The sequence below is a fragment of the Syngnathus leptorhynchus genome, chromosome 11 (genome assembly GCF_054491065.1).
Source record: "Syngnathus leptorhynchus isolate UIUO chromosome 11, UIUO_Slep, whole genome shotgun sequence".
Classification (NCBI taxonomy): Eukaryota; Metazoa; Chordata; class Actinopteri; order Syngnathiformes; family Syngnathidae; genus Syngnathus; species Syngnathus leptorhynchus.
In genome coordinates this window covers 5,589,527-5,608,084 of record NC_141205.1, presented here as the reverse complement: position 1 = coordinate 5,608,084, position 18,558 = coordinate 5,589,527, and the positions used below count along the sequence as shown (strand labels likewise).

Here is an 18,558-nt window from a genome sequence, read left to right as displayed (position 1 = left end):
AGCAGTGTACCTCGGCGGCCAGAGAACATCCGTACTACGCGAGTCGAGGATAACACACTGTGCTGGATGTGGCGTGGGGACCACAGATGGAAATGCTGGACTGTCCGGGGGAATAGATTATTTATCATAGTTCTTATTATTATTGACATTCTTGGTGTTATTATTAGGACTAAGATTACAGGAGTAGCTACAAGTTGCCGCTCTCCTCTGAACGTGGACAATCATGCATGTGCTCTTTTGGGGCTTGGGATTGCTGCTATTCCCTGATTTATTGACGGCAGACGCATCCACGGGGACACTGCTCTTGAATCCAAGCACAGGTAAGTATTTCTCAATAGGACTATAGTCTAAGTATTCTTTACTTTGGCACAGTTGGGAGTCAATGAATGAATGAATGAATGAATGAATGAATGAATGAAGGCAGCACTTTTTTAGAGTAACATTCCTCAATGTTGTGTTTACACGTGCAGTAAAAGAGGACATTGGCCCCTATGAGATTGTCACACCGGTGCGAGTGGACGGAACCGGTGACAAGTTCCCGAGCAGCGCGCACTTCAAGAGGAAACGGCGAAGTTTGGACGAGAAGAACGACAACATTACGGAGCACTGGGCCTCTCCAAATATCCATTACAGGATTTCTGCTTTCGGACAGAACTATCACCTCAACCTTACGCTGGACTCGGAATTTATCGCCCCGCTATACACTGTGACAATACTTGGAGTACCTAGAGGAGATAACGTGGAGGAGGAGGAGGACACAGAGTTGAGGCACTGCTTCTATAAAGGACAAGTAAATGCAAAATCAGAGCACGCCGCAATCATCAGTTTATGCTCCGGACTGGTGAGTTTATTATTATTATTATTATTATTATTATTATTATTATTATTATTATTTATTGAAAGCATATGAATCATACACGTGTGTGCTTTGAGCGACGTCTTACAATCTGTCAAGTCTAACTTTTCACCATCTTTGCGTTATGCAAAGGCATGCGCACCAACGTACACGATATCAAATCGTGATTTCATTTTTTTCTGTGCTGATATAACAGTACAAAAAGTGTCAAGTCAGCAAATGGCTGTGCAGATGCGTCATGTTTTTAATGTCAGATGCAAATCGCAAAGTGCTCCTTCTCTCCTGCCTATTTGGTTTGTGTTCTGGTCTTTCCTGGTCAGTAGTCGCTGACGCGTTTACGCACGCCACTACGGCGCGAGTACGCGCGGTACTGACGTCACCACTGCTCAACCCCACTTCCAGACTTTCAGAAAACGATTTAGAGTCAGGATTCCTCTGAGAGTCGTATTTATACATAGTAACCGAGATGAAATGACGATTAATGACCAATTCTGTCCCAAATGCCTACTCAACAATTTCAAGCATTTGCTGAGTTTGGGTTGCTCCATTTCCTGACAGTTTGTTATTCATTGCCAAAGCTCTGAGGGCACATTATTTGAACATAGAATACCACGAGTGGTCAAAACTATTTATTGTATGATACTTGTCAGAGAGGCCATGGTCAATAAAATTACGATCACAAAGGACCTCTTGGAAAGAACACCCTCCCCTTGGGAAAAGCATGTGCTACAAACCATGACCGAGCTGAAACCATTTGCAATGTTTCCCATTCTTTATTAAGCCAAGGCATGAAATTTACATGAGAAAAATGTACAGGCACAAGAGCATTGATTCTTCTGCTTGTCACTGTACGATACTGGCATAGATAGATAAACAACGATACAAATACTGCACCAACTCACATTTACTCGATTGATCTGTCGAGGAGTTTGATTAATCAATCAATGGGATGTAAAAAGCATGTACTATGTTCACCCCGGACTGCTCCACATTTCAAAAACATGCAGTGGTGTGAATGTTTGTTTGTCTTTGTGTCCTTTGATTGGCTGGTTCATGTGCCCTGCCTCTCACCCAAAGGCAGCAGATTGATGGATGGATGCATAGATGGACGGATGGATTTTGTCACACACAATTGCTTAATACTTGCTGAAGCGTCAAGTCATTCGCACGTCAGTGAACACCACATGAAAAGTGCTTGTGTTGGCATGTACCTTATCGAGTACACCGCAGGCCTCTACATTATCCAGTCACATTAAATGTGCCATGTGGAGTACTGTACATCGTGAAGTACTTTACGTTCACTTGCCAAGAACACACAACAATATACAGTCTCTGATAGCCATCGTGGGTTTCACTTTTGGGACCATTATTATGTGCATGCAAATTCCTCTAAAAATGCTTTATGAACCCCATTCCACTGATGCTTACTAAAAATATTTTGGATGAAATGACAAAATCTTGAGCTTAATACTATTAAGGTAAACATTTGCTCAATACTATGTTTGTATAAACGGCAGAAATTAACTTTTGTCCCCCCCCTTCAGTTTGGTACCTTCAGATCTCCAGAAGGGGAATATTTTGTCGAGCCCCTTCACAACTACCAAGGAGAATATTATGAAGAGGAACACACAAAACCTCATATCGTGTACAAGAAGAGTGCACCCGAGAAAGGAAACTCTGGGGACAGCTCAGCTTGTGACACTTCAGGTAAAGCCATTTGGTGTGCATGACGGCACTCACAATCGACTCATGTGGAGTCAAGCATGTGTGTGTGTGTGCGCACGTGTGTGTGTGTGCAGGTCACGTCAGACCTTTAAGTGGGTTCCCACAGATGTCAGCAGCTGCGTCATTCCCAGAGTCCTTGCAATCACTTGTATCAGGAAATGATTATACAATAGTAACTGAGCCTGTTGAGTTTTTGTAGCATAATCATAACATGCAAAGCTTATCTGGCTAAAGAATTCCTGGAGAGCCAATATGAATACGAATGGTGGATTTTCCACTTGGGTGTGGAATTGAAACGTATTCACTCATTATGGTATCCAAGTGACATGTTGTTCAATTTCAAACAATGTGTGGGGCAATCATTATAGCCGACCCACAGCAGTGTGCAAGCTTGTCCCACACAGGAATTAAGACTCATTTGGAAGTTCTCCCTTGTATCATCTCATCTCAGTTTACTGTTTGAACTTCCTGTTGACTCGTGGGCTTCCTCTCACTTTATGATAAGGAAACTGGGCCGACCCACTACCATGAGGACGCAGTGTCACTTTCGTGAAAGCCGCGCCAACTTGAAAGTGTCAAATCATCAAAATGAGAAAATTAAACCAACTCTTATGGACTCGTTTTAAATTAACACAAAGCCATTGGGATTGTGCGTTTGCTTGTAATGTGAGCTTTGCTTTTGTTGCCATGGTGATCCTGAATCAGCTGTTGGAGTGGTCCAGACACCCCATGTGTTGCGTTAGGACTTGTCTGTGATAATGATCTGCAAACTTTATTTGAAGCCATGATGTCAATACGTTAGCTATTAGCATTTAACAATTCCATTCATGTTCCGGCTTATTTTGTTCCCGCCCATGAATAATGGCTGTCAGATTTCTGACTTTGGTTTTGCATGTGAGACAATGACAACACAATTAGGAGCAAGATATTCCCACAGCTGCTCCTATTTCATCTACTAGTTGAAATGTTTTCTTTTGTCTGCCAGATGTTTGGTGTCACTCAGTAGCATTTGTGTTTCACAGAGGTAGCGTGTATTCAAGTCCTTCTTGTGCTGATTCTCAATTGTTGAGAAGTTATGACATCTCACAGAGTGAGCTGGTTTCGATTCAGCAATGCAAGCTGAGAATTCTGCAGTTCCGTTCCGGCTTGATGTTAAACTCATTTTCCAGTAGGATGAGAATGTCAAGTTTCAAGAGTGGTCTTCTTTTGGTGTGTGCATTTCAGCTTGTGCTACTTTTTTTATGGCCTTCCGCCAGGTTTACCTAACCTGAACTCTTTGCCCTCTTCCGAGAGGGGGGGAAAAAAAGCACAGCGGGCGGCATTCAGCACAATTTGAGCTGAAATGAAGAAAAGTGAAAGAGACAGCAACATATCTGGACCATGACAGAAAGTTTTAGCATCTTTATTCTGAAGGCCTTATTCGTATAATCCGCCATGTCTATCTATTAACACATTTCTCACCCTCTGTTCTTTTTAGGACTCAAACACAGGCATAAGAGGCACAAGCTGAGGAAAAAGCCAACAGATGGGGCGGCCCAGGATGACGTGTTTGTTCCCAGGACTGGCATATTGAGTGATGTGGAGTTACTAAGTGGGCGCCTGAACAGGGATGCCTTGCACAAATCACACAACAGCAGCGTAGGCACAAAACCTGCAAATGAAAGCAACAGCGATGACTCGAAACCTCACAAGCGCTCCAAGCGCTTCCTCTCCTTCCCGCGCTTTGTTGAAGTCATGTTGGTGGCCGACAGCAAAATGGTGGACCATCACGGAGGCAACCTGCAGCACTACATCCTCACCTTAATGTCCATCGTAAGTGCGGCTCGTTCAAGCATGTTTTTGCAAAATATACACAAGCTGGGAATCTGAGATGGATTTTGAATCCAGACGTAAAAAGACAACGAGAGATTCGTGTCACACATGCTCTACGAACAGTACTTGCTAGAAATGTCTGCATTTCCTTCAATTTAGCTTTTGGCCTGTTGGCAGCTCTATTGTTGTATATAATAAGCACTCCGCAGACCACGGCTTATGACCGCAAAAATGTCAGTGAAATTATACTATGGCAGATGACCTTCATGCAGGGTTAATCAGATGCATAATAAATGCTTGCAGGTGTCTGCTTACTCTCCTTAAACTTGAGTTTGAATGCCATGAGTTCATTCTGAACATCGCCGATTTCAGTTTTATTAGTTTAGATGACAAAAACCCGACGTTTGAACACGGGTGTGTAGACTTTTTCTTTCCACTGTATTTTGAACATTTCTTGTATCTACTCCCATAGTCTTTGATGTTTTGGGATCTGTGGGAGGGAAAGGGGCAGCCTTGGGCAGGGCTAAAAACAAATTACAAACAGCCAAGGGCAATCCGAAGCGGTACCTGTCAGGCAGCTTTGATAAATGCTGAAAAATATGTTTAGATATATCACACAGAGCATACGTATATCACACATAGCAACTCAAGCGAATCCCATCTTTTGAAGGCGGCTGGGGCTGCCAAACCTCAAAGGGGAGTTGAAATGACTTACAGGACTTAGCTATAAAGCACATGGTGGCCATTCACAAACAAAAATAGTCATATTTGAGCTATCTTAAATAATAAAACTGTTATTTTTTGCGCCCCCCCCCCTTTCAGGTGTCTTCCATCTACAAGGACCCCAGCATTGGCAATCTAATTAACATAGTGATTGTGAAGTTAGTCATTATAAACAACGAGCAGGTAAATAATCATAATTAACATCCACAGAGCCAAAGAAGATACTGGGCATTTTCTGCATCTGTTTTTTGTTTTTTTGTTTTTTTTTAGGATGGTCCCCTTGTTTCATTTAACGCACAGACCACTTTGAAGAATTTCTGCATTTGGCAGCATGGCCAAAATGTCTTGGATGATAACCACCACTCACACCATGACACTGCCATTCTTATTACAAGGTGCACACCCAGATCTTTTTACTACAGTCTATTAATAGCAGGCTTCCCTTTTATTCATCTTGTCTCTTCTTTTTCCATAGACAAGACATCTGCAGAGCAAGGGACAAATGTGACACTTTAGGTAAGTAGGGGGTAAAAACAGGGACAAAATCTTTCTTCTTATCACTGGCAAAGTCAGTGGTGATCAAAACTTTTCAAAGCTGACATCCCCAGTGATGGACTGTTCTGGTGTACCTAATGAAATGACTTAAATCTGATCCCCTTTCAGGACTGGCAGAGTTGGGCACTGTGTGTGATCCGTACAGGAGCTGCAGCATTAGCGAAGACAACGGCCTGAGCACGGCGTTCACCATCGCTCATGAACTTGGCCACGTGTGAGTAGCACAAGTGAGAGGTTTCATCAGCATTCCTCCATCACTATATTGGTACTCCAACACTTTCTAGGAAGTTACATGTGAAGGAGATCAAGGACATAACAGCTGGATGGACGTCCTTTCTTTTTTTTCCTCAAGTGTTATTTTTTATGATTACCTTTGCCCACGTGCACAAACTCTTTTTTTGGTCCAAAGTCTTGAGTCAGCCAGAGCACGGGCCTGTTAGCCCACAACACCGGAGACTGTTACGGACCCCATCATCTTTAACAAATGCTCTTTCGAAACACTAACAAACGTTGGGATTGTTGAATTCCATTTTGATCCGCGTCAAGCGGTGACGACTTGCACAGCGACAGCTTAGCAGTGTTATATGGTACCTGTCAGGTGGGCTGTTGAGTAGCTCAGAAGGAGGCTGTATAAAGTGTGTGTGTGTGTGGGGGGGGCACATTTATTTTCAAATAAATGTCCAAATTTATTCTTTTTAAAAGCAGACAATCAAACTAAGTTGACGCTGCTTTCTGTCTTCCAGGTTCAACATGCCTCACGATGACAGCAATAAATGTAAGGAGGACGGCGTTAAGATCCAGCAACACGTAATGGCTCCCACACTCAACTACAACACAAATCCTTGGATGTGGTCCAAGTGCAGCAGGAAGTACATCACAGAGTTCCTTGAGTATGTCACACTCTTTTCCTCACGACCACTCCGAATGCTTTTAGATGGATTGTGTTTTTGTTCTGATTTGGAGGAGCTGCTAAAGAACTCAAACAACTTGAGAGCGTAGTGTAGGGAACACTGACACACTTGATAACACCTTGGCTCCTCAGAACAGTTTGTTTCTTCAAACAAAACAAAAAAAAGATCTGCTCTTTAGGAAATGTAAACAGAATAGTATCTGGCAACTCTCCAAAATCTCTTACCCAACTCTCAGCTCGCTTATTCTACTCCCTTTAATAACTGTGCTAATGGAATGGAATACAGCCAGAGATGTGCTTATAAACATGTGCTGTTCTTTTTTTTTGTGTCTGTTTCTGTCTTTTGTTTTCTTTTTTTTTTTTCTTTGAAGTCATTTTATTTTCATTTCTTAATAGCACAGGCTATGGCGAGTGCTTGCTCGACGAGCCCGTTTCTCGGCCATACGGTCTTTCGCAGCAGCTGCCTGGATGGGTATACAATGTCAACAAACAGTGTGAATTGATATTTGGGCCAGGAACACAGGTGTGCCCTTATATGGTAAGTAGATTCTAAAGAGTGATGTTGTCGACACAGAGGAGAGGATGCCAAGTATCTGACAGAATATTTAGTGTTGTTTAATCTGTGTGTTGTCAGACCCAATGTCGAAGGCTGTGGTGCACCAGCCCGGAGGGTGCCCAGAGGGGCTGCAGGACACAACACATGCCGTGGGCTGACGGCACTGATTGCTCCCCAGGAAAGGTAAATGGGATCAATAAATAATGGCAAGTTTTCATTAAATCAGACAAAAATATGGATTCAATGAATTCAGGTTCATTAGGGGATTAAGAATGCTTGTTTTTTTTATAGTCGTGTGCATACACAGTCTGCATTAAAGAAGGAGTGTAGTTTCATTATTTGCCTGACTCACCTTAGTTGTGAGGACAATCTGTATGGAGAGTCATTGCAAAATTCTCACCCAGCTTTAATGACCCACCTCACATCCTTCCATTAGTAATGAGAGGACATGAAGGAGGCATTTGGTCTAAATGTCCTAGACAAACACACGCATAGTTGAACTAATGCTGACCACACTAAATTCTTACACCACATTTGTCCTATCGTGCGTGATTATCCTGCGGTTATGAACTGAGATGATCATTGACTTGTTTGACATTTCTTGTCTTCTATTCAGACAGAGGCAGAGATGAAATATTTCACTGTATAATTTCTTTCAGATTAGCATCAAAGAGCAGCCGAGCAGCTGTTTGGGCTATTCTAAGAAAATTATTTCATGTGCCTTGTTTTCTCTGTCTTTGGTTTCCACTAACGTTTTATTGCTGTTCTTTCTTCCCTCTTTATTTTTCCTTTCCAAAACCTGTTTACCTTCCTCTCCTAATACAGCACTGTAAACACGGGCTGTGTATAACCAAAGAGCATGACGCCACACCTGTGGAGGGCGCGTGGGGAGTATGGAGCCCTTTTGGTACCTGCTCTCGGACGTGTGGCGGCGGCATCAAGATCGCCGAGCGCGAATGCAACCGACCCGTGTGAGCACTCGTCTTTGTAGTCACGCATGCCCGCTGGACCTTGTCTCCATTTTAGATGCCAAAGTCAATGTTCCATAGATCAATCCACCCTAAGGGAATTCTTGCCATAGCTAATGTTCAGCCACGCTTTTGCTGATGGCCAATTTTCAATTCCCAGTAAATACACAAATCAAACAGGAGTTGGACAAGGAAGGCGTGCAAAGAATTTTTGGAGGAATGGTCTTTTGAAAACGATGTTTGTTTTGTTTGGATGTTTTTACAATTGGCTGGCTACTATTTAAGGCTGAAATTGATCATTATTCTCAGTAATGGGATTATTTTATTTTTTTATTATTTTTTAATATTTTCCATTATTCTAATCTGTTAAATACAAACAAGCCCTCCATTAGGCACTGTTGAGACATTTTTTGATTTGTACTTACTCCTCTCTCGTGATGTGTCCCCACCAGGCCAAGGAATGGAGGGATGTACTGTGTCGGTCGCCGAATGAAGTTCCGTTCCTGTAACTCTGAGCCGTGTTCCAAGCAGAAGAAAGACTTCAGAGAGGAGCAGTGCGCCGGTTTTGACGGCAGGCATTTCAACATCAACGGTCTACCTCCTAATGTTCGCTGGGTGCCCAAATACAGTGGAAGTGAGTCTTGCCCCCGCAGAGATCATTTTATTTAATAATAGTGTCCAACTAGCTAAGTCATATTTGTCTTCCTATTGTCTCGTGGCCAGTCCTGATGAAGGACAGATGTAAGCTGTTCTGCAGGGTAGCAGGTAGCACCGTCTACTATCAGCTCAGGGACCGGGTCACCGACGGCACGCCGTGCGGACCCGATACCAATGACATCTGCGTCCAAGGCTTGTGTAGGGTGAGTTTTCTTGGTTTATGGTTGCACTTCACGACATCATACAGAGAGCTGAAGAGGCCGAAGCCTCACACAATGTTTGGGTTAGCGAGACGTTGACTGGATTTACTGGTCTTGGCAAGTGTTGTTTGATTGATCCCGTTTGACTTGGGCTAGACTATACATCCTTGTAGATATTAAAAATGTCTTGCTGAAACCACTTACATGCGGTTTAGCTTATGTGCCATCTCTTATGATGTGTTACAAAGCAAATGTAGTTCAGATGGGAGACTGGAATAGGGGACGTATATCAAGGGCCACATAAGTACTGTATGCGTAACTGACCTTGCGTAACGAAACGACAGTGAGCCGGTGACCGGTCCATGAAGTACCCTGTCTTCAATCCTGAACAATATTATCCTGCACAGAATAAGACATTTTAAAAAAAGTATTCTGTAACACATATCCTTGTCCTTTCATTTCTGAGCAGCAAGCCGGCTGTGACCATGTATTAAACTCCAAAGCCAGAAGAGACAAATGCGGTGTGTGTGGTGGTGACAACTCTTCCTGTAAAACTGTGGCAAACACTTTCAACATTGTACGCTATGGTGAGTGAGATATTTTTTTTCTTTCAAATCCAGTCCAGCTGTCATATACTCCGTGGGTGGGTCCCTATTTGTACATGTGCTTACTGTAGAATTAGCAATTAGCACAATGTATAATAATTTGTATTCATGCTCAGGCTACAATGAAGTTGTGCGGATACCCAGTGGTGCTACAAACATTGATGTTCGTCAACACAGCTACTCAGGGAAACCGGAGGATGACAATTACCTCGGTAAGAAATAAGTCTTTGCTCAACAAGACAATAAGATCAACATATTTATTACAGTGCTGGTAGTTTGCAAAAGTGTCACACTTGCAACTTTGTATAGGTTAGATAAGATTGCATTTTAATGAGAAGACTTTCTTCTGTACTGTCTGTGATATGTGTATTTCAGCAGTCAGCATTGGAATTCATGTTTTGTCTCTGCTTGCTCAAAAGATGCTCCCTGAAAGAAGGGCATTCATATGAATATAATGTGTGAAATGGTCGGGAAATTGAAGGAAGGCAATCAAATCTATAATCGCATTAGAGTTAGTGAGTGCAGCAATTAGACTGCTTGGAGTGACAAGACTGGACAAGCATAGATGGTACTTCTCGGGGAATATAAGGAAATATTTTTCCGCTACCACACACTTTAGCAGATGCAATAATTAAAGTATTTGCAAGGTCAGCTCAAGCTTCTGTATAACTATGACAGAGCAATATTATTTCTGGAGTTATAGACATGTTGAGCAAAGCTAGTTTGAGCTCCTGTGGGATAAAGCAGCCCATGTGACCACTTCTCTCTGTGTCCCTGCAGCCATATCAAATAGTCGTGGAGAATTCCTGCTTAATGGAGAGTTTGTAGTCAGCATGTTTAAAAGGGAAATTAAAGTCGGAAACGCCATCATCGAGTACAGTGGCTCTGACCATGTTATTGAGAGGATTAATTGTACCGAGCGTATCGAAGAGGAGATCGTCGTCCAGGTAAAGTTCATTCCTTTCTACTAAGATAAGGAACAACTGCTTCCTATATGGTGTGAATTCAAAACCCCTCTGAGGTTAGAGCTGTGACTGTACGTGAGAACCTCAGGGTCGTAAATTCTGCATGAAATCTGTTTTACAATGTCTATCTTCACTGTAGGTGCTGTCTGTGGGGAACCTTTACAACCCAGATGTCAGATATTCCTTCAACATCCCCATAGAGGATAGACCTCAGCAGTTCTTCTGGGATGCCTATGGTCCGTGGCAGGAGTGCAGCCGTCTGTGCCAAGGTGAGGCTTAAATCGCGTTAGCAATCTTTGCAAGGGTGTTTGAATGATGAATGATGTGGCGAGAATACAGATGGGAAGCAACAGAGAGGCACATAGCAAAAAGTGAGGTACGTATATTTGAAACTTGGCAACCCTAGGTGCAAAGATTTGGCTCGTCTTCACAGGAAATTACTTTTCTGTTCTGTGTCTGCTCATATGTGAGCGAATATTTAGGTGTGCAGAGGTAAATATGAATTCCTTTGACTCATGGCTCCAACACTTTGTCAGTCTCTTAATCACCTTTTTGAGTATGACCTACCTGAACAAACCACAGTGATTAGCAGTTTTTGATTTATAGGGAAGGCCTGGAAAAACAGCAACTGGAGTGGCTTGATGGAGGATTGGCTGAGTTACTCCAATGCAGTTGACTGACTTGTTTGTTGGTGTCTTCTTAGGAGAGAGGAAGAGAAAAGTTCTCTGTAGCAGAGAGTCTGACAGAGTGGTGGTTTCAGACCAGAGGTGTCATGGTATACCAAGACCGATGGTCACGCCTGAGGCCTGCAACACAGAATGTGAACTGAGGTTTGTGTCACTACTTTGACATATTTTCACCTTTTTGCTTCGAGCTAAATCGAACCATTCTTGTATTGATTATGCTCTCTTATTACCTATGCAATGAAGGTGGCATGTGGCTCGAAAGAGTGAATGCACTGCTCAGTGTGGTGTCGGATATCGCACTTTGGACATATTCTGTGCTAAAATCAGCCACACAGACGGAAAGACCCAAAAAGTTGACGATCGCTATTGCAGCGGGCAGCGCAAACCTGATGACAAGGAAGCTTGCCATGGAGATTGTAATCCTGGAGGCTGGGAGTATTCGTCCTGGTCCGAGGTGAAACAGCTGAGCTGGTTATAATTCAAAGGGAATCAGACATTTGTTTTGACACACAATATGTTTCCTCTTGTTGATCTGTCTGGTATGCAGTGCTCAAAGAGTTGTGGTGGAGGCACCCGCCGAAGAGGGGCAGTGTGTCGAAAGGCAGCGGGGGCTGAGGGTGATGACAGCAAGTGCAGTCAACGGGACAAGATGGCCGTCCAACCCTGCAATGAATTCCTCTGTCCACAATGGAACACTGAAGACTGGTCGGAGGTTGGTCCAATCATGATTCAAATTAGATTTGTGACACTGGACCCTTCTTGTGGTTCTGTCAAGTGTCCCCCCCCTCCCGGGCGGTACCTAGCAGTGTCGCCTTGCCTCTTTACAAATGTTTACCCTCAATGCTTTCCTCAACTCTTGAACTATAGTCAGTAACTGGCACAGTTTACGCATTGCAGACCAAGGAGCTTGAAAAGGTTTGGCTTGCATTCCAGAAATATTTGACATCTCCCATGTCGGTGCCTCCAAATACAAACAACCACACTGTACTATATGCCTCCCCCTGCACAGTATTTTTACATGCAGTACGCGTATCCTTTGTCGAGGGGAAAATATACACTTGCTTGACATGTCATAAGTGTCGGATCCTCTACATGCCATCAAGAGGATTTTCCCATGAGCTGAATGACTGGGATGATGTTATTTCAGTACGTCTAGACTCTAATCATGAATGGATCTTGCTTACAGTGCCTTGTAACGTGCGGGAAAGGCTATAAGCACCGCCGGACGTGGTGTCAGTTTGGTGAGGACCGTCTAGATGACCGCTTCTGCGGTTCATCAAAGCCCGAGTCGGTCCAGGCGTGTCAGCAGCAGGAGTGTGCCTCTTGGCAAGTCGGACCTTGGGGACAGGTAAGACCCGGTCAATATTGTTCTTATCCTAAACACACACAGATTAACGGAGCTCAGGTTTTACGCTGCAATGCACAAGATTGCGTTCTTTGCGATATCGCCATTCATCTCAAAGGTATGGTTGGGAGGTATGTGTTAAATGGCTGGGTTTACTTTGATTTAATATCCGCCTTCCAGTAAAAGTAAGCATGTCGGCAGTGCATATATTCCAGATGCACAGGTCCGTTTTCAAAGGGTTTCATCCTTAGTAATAAATCAGTCATCATAGAAATAACAACTTCAAAATATTGAGTGGTAACAATTTAGATTTGCCAATTCCGAGCAGCAAATTACTCAGTCAACTATTATATAATTGAATATTTTCCAATATTGTCCCGATATCAAATTCTTACTTCTCGAATGCAATGTTTGTCACATGTGACAAAGCGGACAAGCGGTGGCACATTTTGGATTTGATGTTTGACTTGATTTCCCTTGTAAGGTATATTTGAAGCTGTTTAATGAAGCATGGTCAAATGGTAGCTGAAGTGTCTGCCAAACAAGTTTGACCCTATTTCATTGGAGCCACTGAGGCAGAAGCGGGTGCAAGGTAGAATATCTGAGTTAGCTTTTGTAGAGGCTTCAATGAATATGAAGTCATATTTTCAGGTTTAGTGTTGTGTTGAGATTCTCATCATGCATTTAACTTCAGATTCTTTCCCAGTGCTGACTCACTAAATTTTGTTTTGAACGGATTTTATTGGCTCAGATGTCTTCCGCTTGCCTTATTACTCTTGCTTTCCTTCACCCTCATTCATTTTCTGTCTGTCTTTTGAACCCAGTGCACTACCTCATGTGGACTTGGGTACCAGATGCGAGCTGTCAAGTGTGTGGTTGGATCTTACGGCGCCGTCATGGAAGACACTGAATGTAATGCTGCCACCCGGCCCACGGACACCCAGGTAAGGGAGGGGGAATAAATTCTTCACTATGTTTTTTTTCACCCTTTATTACTTTTCAGGATGGCATCTTATATACTTGTGTAAAAATGTACAGACACAAACATACTTTATCATTTCCACCTGGTCTCAATAAAGCTGTCCGATTGAGTGCAGGGAAAGGCAGGAAAATAATATACGTCACTGGCCCACATAGTCAAACAGCTCTCAGATGAAATTCCTCCATAAGAATGTTATTAAAAACTGTTGTGTTATGTAAGAAACAATATGCGTATTGAATGTGTGGTGTACATGGGTTTTCTATATGGTCATAAGAAATTGGCAAAACTTCATTCCGGTGCCTGGGTTAGCTGAAGCTGTGACCCCGAATCAGTGGGCCCACCTTGTTGTGATTCTACCCAGCCAGCCATAAAGTCGGCCATCAAGCTGCCAATCCCAGCAGCAGCCAAGTTGGACTTGGGAAGAGCGGCGCAGATAGATTGATGGAGGTTTAGTAAATGCAAGGTTAGAGAGATTTATATTTTTGCCACTTAGTTGAGATGGTGTTTAGGAAGGCTGACCATTTATTTGTGTCTGCTGGTCGCACGCCTGGAGCCCCTTTGAATGTCGCCGTGAGTGTGGAATGTGGAGCCTGCGAGATTTGACTAAGGCTCTCATTCCTAAAGACTCGGGGTCAGAGGGCACAACAGGGCATGGGAGGGAAAAAGGGAAGAGGGCGGAAGGTTAGGGACTAGGGGATGGACAAGGGGTGGGGTTTTGAACCGTGCCACCATGGGCATTGGACCCCTGAATACCACTCCACTATGACCTGTTATGACAGGGATCAGTGCTTTATGCTGAGTGGCTTACTGCCACAATCCATAGTTTGAACTGATAGGGAGCTCATGTTGTTTTGCTAAGCTAGTACGGGCTGATGGGAAACATAACCACTCTCAAGCAGCAGCCTACAGAACCGCATACGTTATTCATGAGTGTTTTCAGGTCAAAGGATCCATCTTGTTCACATGTCTGCATGCTGGTTCTTCCTCAGGACTGTGAACTAGCCCAGTGTCCAAACAGCCAACCTGTTTCCCCAGGGACCAAAGTCCCGTCCCATCAAGGCCACAAAACCCAGTGGCGCTTTGGTTCATGGACCCAGGTTGGTGCTCATGAGCCATCGATACATAATCATGTTTTGTATTTTTACCTTAGCTTTTCTCCTCTTTCTAATAGTGCAGCGCCAGCTGCGGCAAAGGAACCCGTATGCGTTATGTCAGTTGTCGTGACAACCACGGCGGTGTGGCAGATGAGTCGGCGTGTGCTCAACTCCCAAAACCTCCTGCCAGAGAAGTGTGCTCCGTCGTGGCATGCGGACAGTGGAAAGTTTTAGAGTGGAGTTTGGTAAGAAAATAATGTGTATGTGTGTTGCTTTGTAAATGTATCTTTGTGTGTGCTAGAAGAGGAGGGGCATGCTTTTTTTTTTTTTTTAATCCAAGGGCTGCACCATTGCTTACAGATGGTTCTCATCAGCCCACTTATGTCACAATACTGGCTGACTGTAGTTCTGGTTGCCAAAAACAAATATATGCGCACCCAAGCTTGTGTAAACCCACAACCCAAAGTCATGCAATGACTTCCTCAATGTTCATTCTAAAGCTATGTTTACACTCTATTCCCGATGTCCGTGGCAGCCCCATTTCAGGACCTTGTGGACAAAGATGAGCTCCGCCTCCCCTAAACATGAACAGAATAACCAGTATTGGCAAAGGATGCATTGACTGCAAATGTCCCCTTTGAACTGAAACTAGGGCATCCATTTGAATCCCTCATGTGAAACTCTTTTCAGTGTTCAGTAACCTGCGGTCAGGGGAAGACAACACGACAAGCGGTCTGTGTCAACTTCAGTGACCAAGAAGTGAATGCCAGCGAGTGCGACCCAGACGATCGGCCGAACACAGAACAAGACTGCGCCATGTCTCAATGCCCGTCCCACTCCAGTGATTCCAGACCTTTTCCATCCTCACCAAACAATAGGGCCAGGAACATCATTCCTCAAAGCCAATCCCACCAATGGCGGACTGGGCCTTGGGGCGCGGTGAGTCAGCAATCTATGAGATATTAAAATTCAATGCAAAAGTCCAGAGAAGCATTTAAGAGCACTAGTTATTTGTCAGTTTGTTTTGTAGCTTATACTGTTTATAATGAGGCGTTCATAAATTTATTTGGGTTGACAATCATAATGCAAACTATGATTACTGTGAAGAAAATGAGTTTGACACCCCTGCTTTCGCATCAATGTCAGGCAGTGCCACATCCCTACTGGGTTTATTGCTTGACAGTAGTTCTCCTGGCTCTCTCTCTTTGACAACAGTGCTCCAGCACATGTGCGGGAGGTTTCCAGCGGCGGGTCGTAGTGTGCCAGGATGAGAACGGCTACCCTGCCAACAGCTGTGAGGATCGCAGCCGGCCCAGTGAGCAGCGATCCTGTGAGTCGGGGCCATGTCCGCAGTGGATCTATGGCAACTGGGGAGAGGTAAGGCAGACAGACACAGCTTTACTGGTGTTAAAAGGGCTAGTGGGAAAACCAAACTTTGGGATGCTTATGTTTGGATAATTACTTTGACTGTTTGGGAAGGTTGCATGAGAAAAAGGACATCGGAAAATACCTGAAGCTCAATTTCACATTCTTTGCGATTCCCACGGGGTAGCAGTGGTGTTTTGTTTGGTCTTTTCAACTGCTTTTTAATGGGACCTCTCTTCACGCTGTCCTCAGTGCACCAAACCATGCGGAGGCGGGATAAAGACGAGACTGGTGGTATGTCAACGTCCAAACGGTGAGCGTTTCAATGATCTGAGCTGCGAGATCCACGACAAGCCACCGGATCGGGAGCAGTGCAATACTCAGCCGTGCCCGTCTAGCCCTCACTGGAGCACAGACCCATGGAGCTCGGTACGCTCATAAAACAAAAAACAAAACAAAAAAAAATCCAACAAATACTCTTTACCTGTTTTTTTTTAACCTCACATTTCGCCAGTAGTGATACAGAGTCACAATCGTACTGAAAGTGACTTCCGTGGTGCTATTTGTGTTGGAGAAAAGAAATACTCCTAAGACTTTTAAGTCCCCTTCTCTACCGCTCCGGCACTGGTGCTTGCAACGTTTCCTCAAGACATTTGGAAAATCCATTTCTGTTGCACTTACATGGCAAAGATATGCTGTCCTGCAGTTTGCCAGAGACACTACATCATGACAAAACGCTTCAGTGACAGCTGTGACCAGAAGAACCTTCTTTTCTCTCGTAACTGTAGTTGGGCTGTGTGTTAGTACTCAAAGACATCAGGATCACTTTGTATCACTACCAGAGTTAGTTTTGTAAAATATTCTTTTGAATACATAATTTATTGAGATATTTTTGGGCCTGTTTATCATTTGTACATAGCATTATCTTTCAAAGTGATTTATTTTGTCTTAGCTCTTTGTACTCGAACATTGCCAATTGTTCTTCATGTGCAAGTACTGATGAATGTTTTTGTATATCAGGAATATACAGTATGATGCCTTGTTCGTTATTATCCAAAGAATGCCCCATATTCTCCATGTGCGGCGCTTTATTTGACATTTGGAGGTTCCCATCTGCGCATTTAAAGAAAACAACTTAACGTGGGACTCCATTTGTGCTGTGTGCTATATTTACTTTTTACCAAGTGTGCATATTTTAAATGGCTATTGTGTCGAGATTTGAGTTTGTCTTAAGGCCCACGTCGCAGTATCGCCAAGGGCCCTCACAGCTTTTCGTAGTATAAACAAATCAGTTGGTTGGTAAAACTCCAAGCCCCGCATCACAGGTGCTCTTAGTGTATCCATGTCAGTGTTTGCTTCATCCAGTACTTGGACTTGCTCTTAATGCGATGTTCAACAATACCTCACTTGGAAACCAACACAAACTCAGAAAGTATGATAGATGACCCACAATGTTGCTCTGCCCAAACAAGGGAGATTTAAAATCCAAGTATTATAAATGAACCATCGTGTTTTATTTTCATGTTTTTGCCGACTCCTCGTTTCATGAAGTGAGCACTTTGTGTAGATGAATCGAACATGCAAAGGGCGTCATAATGTTGTTGTGTCTTTGAATGTCACTCAAAAAATGGCCTATTAAAACGTGTATTTGAAAATATGTGCTACGTGTGACCACAGGGGGAGTTTATATTGTTTTGTATCCAGAGCTCTTAACTCTGAGCCAACCTAGTGTGTCTACCTCAGTCTCTGTTATGATAGCCCCCCTGCCACAGCTTTCTCTCCTCTCGCACTGCAGGGGGTTGTGGCTAGCTAAGACACAGCCTGACTTGTTGAGGCTAACCAGTGCAGCTGATGGCCCTGAACACAAATTTGGGTTTGTGTCATTTCCCAACTTTTCATTATTTTTTTCTTTTGCCCAATTCGGCCAGTGAGAGGTGATCTGATCTGTGGTTAGGGGCAGCTTTTTTTTTTGCATGCAGCCCACCCAGTTGACTGCTCCTGGCCATAAATGTCTCAAGTGACCACACACCTTATTTTAAGGGCCTGTTATCACAGCAGTGGCTACATTTTGTACTGCACATCATCTTCTAATGAGAGCTGTTGCATGTAATGATTCCCACGTGTGATTGCAGATTAGCGATTTGGTGGAAGTTGAACACAACATTAGCATGTGTCGCTCAAATTATATTCCCTTATATTTTGCCGTATGGAATTTCCCAATCAATCGACTTTGTCTCACGTGCCGCAAATAGAAGCACTTCACTGTCAGCAAATCCACAGGCTCTTGAAATAAGCGTCTGGTTTGTCTCTTATCCATAAATGGCAGTATTAGTCTTTGTTTTCAACAAGCGTTTTCTGTATATTTATGTAATTACTTGTATTTATTGTTACTTCATTATAATGTGTCAATATTTAATTTTTTATGGCTTCATTGGATTTCTGTTCACTTCCATAAAATTTCACAATTAAAGTGAAGTAGAGGTCACGTTTGAGGGCATTCTTCTTTTTGTGTTGTTCTTGTTGCAATGACATTCCCGTCGACGCGAGTGGTCAG

General features: G+C 43.5%; 1 protein-coding gene across 1 annotated transcript; it reads left to right on the top strand.

Annotated features, from left to right (window-relative positions):
• Positions 1-89: 89 nt before the first annotated feature.
• On the top strand, positions 90-18,415 carry adamts9 (ADAM metallopeptidase with thrombospondin type 1 motif, 9). Its single transcript, XM_085924585.1, has 28 exons — positions 90-320; positions 471-841; positions 2,401-2,563; positions 4,059-4,393; positions 5,216-5,299; positions 5,387-5,511; positions 5,592-5,632; positions 5,780-5,885; positions 6,415-6,561; positions 6,978-7,119; positions 7,216-7,320; positions 7,963-8,108; positions 8,558-8,739; positions 8,829-8,965; positions 9,432-9,549; positions 9,684-9,779; positions 10,348-10,514; positions 10,672-10,801; positions 11,236-11,362; positions 11,462-11,672; positions 11,766-11,930; positions 12,405-12,566; positions 13,388-13,507; positions 14,535-14,642; positions 14,717-14,884; positions 15,330-15,578; positions 15,855-16,016; positions 16,257-18,415. Exons 1-28 carry the CDS (start codon positions 224-226, stop codon positions 16,443-16,445), a joined length of 4,353 nt encoding a protein of 1,450 aa, XP_085780711.1. The 5' UTR covers positions 90-223; the 3' UTR covers positions 16,446-18,415.
• Positions 18,416-18,558: the final 143 nt, after the last annotated feature.

Excerpts from the sequence above, each read along its gene's own strand:
- adamts9 (XM_085924585.1), top strand. The coding sequence starts at position 224 with ATGCATGTGCTCTTTTGGGGCTTGGGATTGCTGCTATTCCCTGATTTA. Across the intron at positions 5,300-5,386 it reads TCATTATAAACAACGAGCAG|GATGGTCCCCTTGTTTCATT; the intron begins GTAAATAATCAT and ends GTTTTTTTTTAG. Across the intron at positions 16,017-16,256 it reads TCTATGGCAACTGGGGAGAG|TGCACCAAACCATGCGGAGG; the intron begins GTAAGGCAGACA and ends CGCTGTCCTCAG.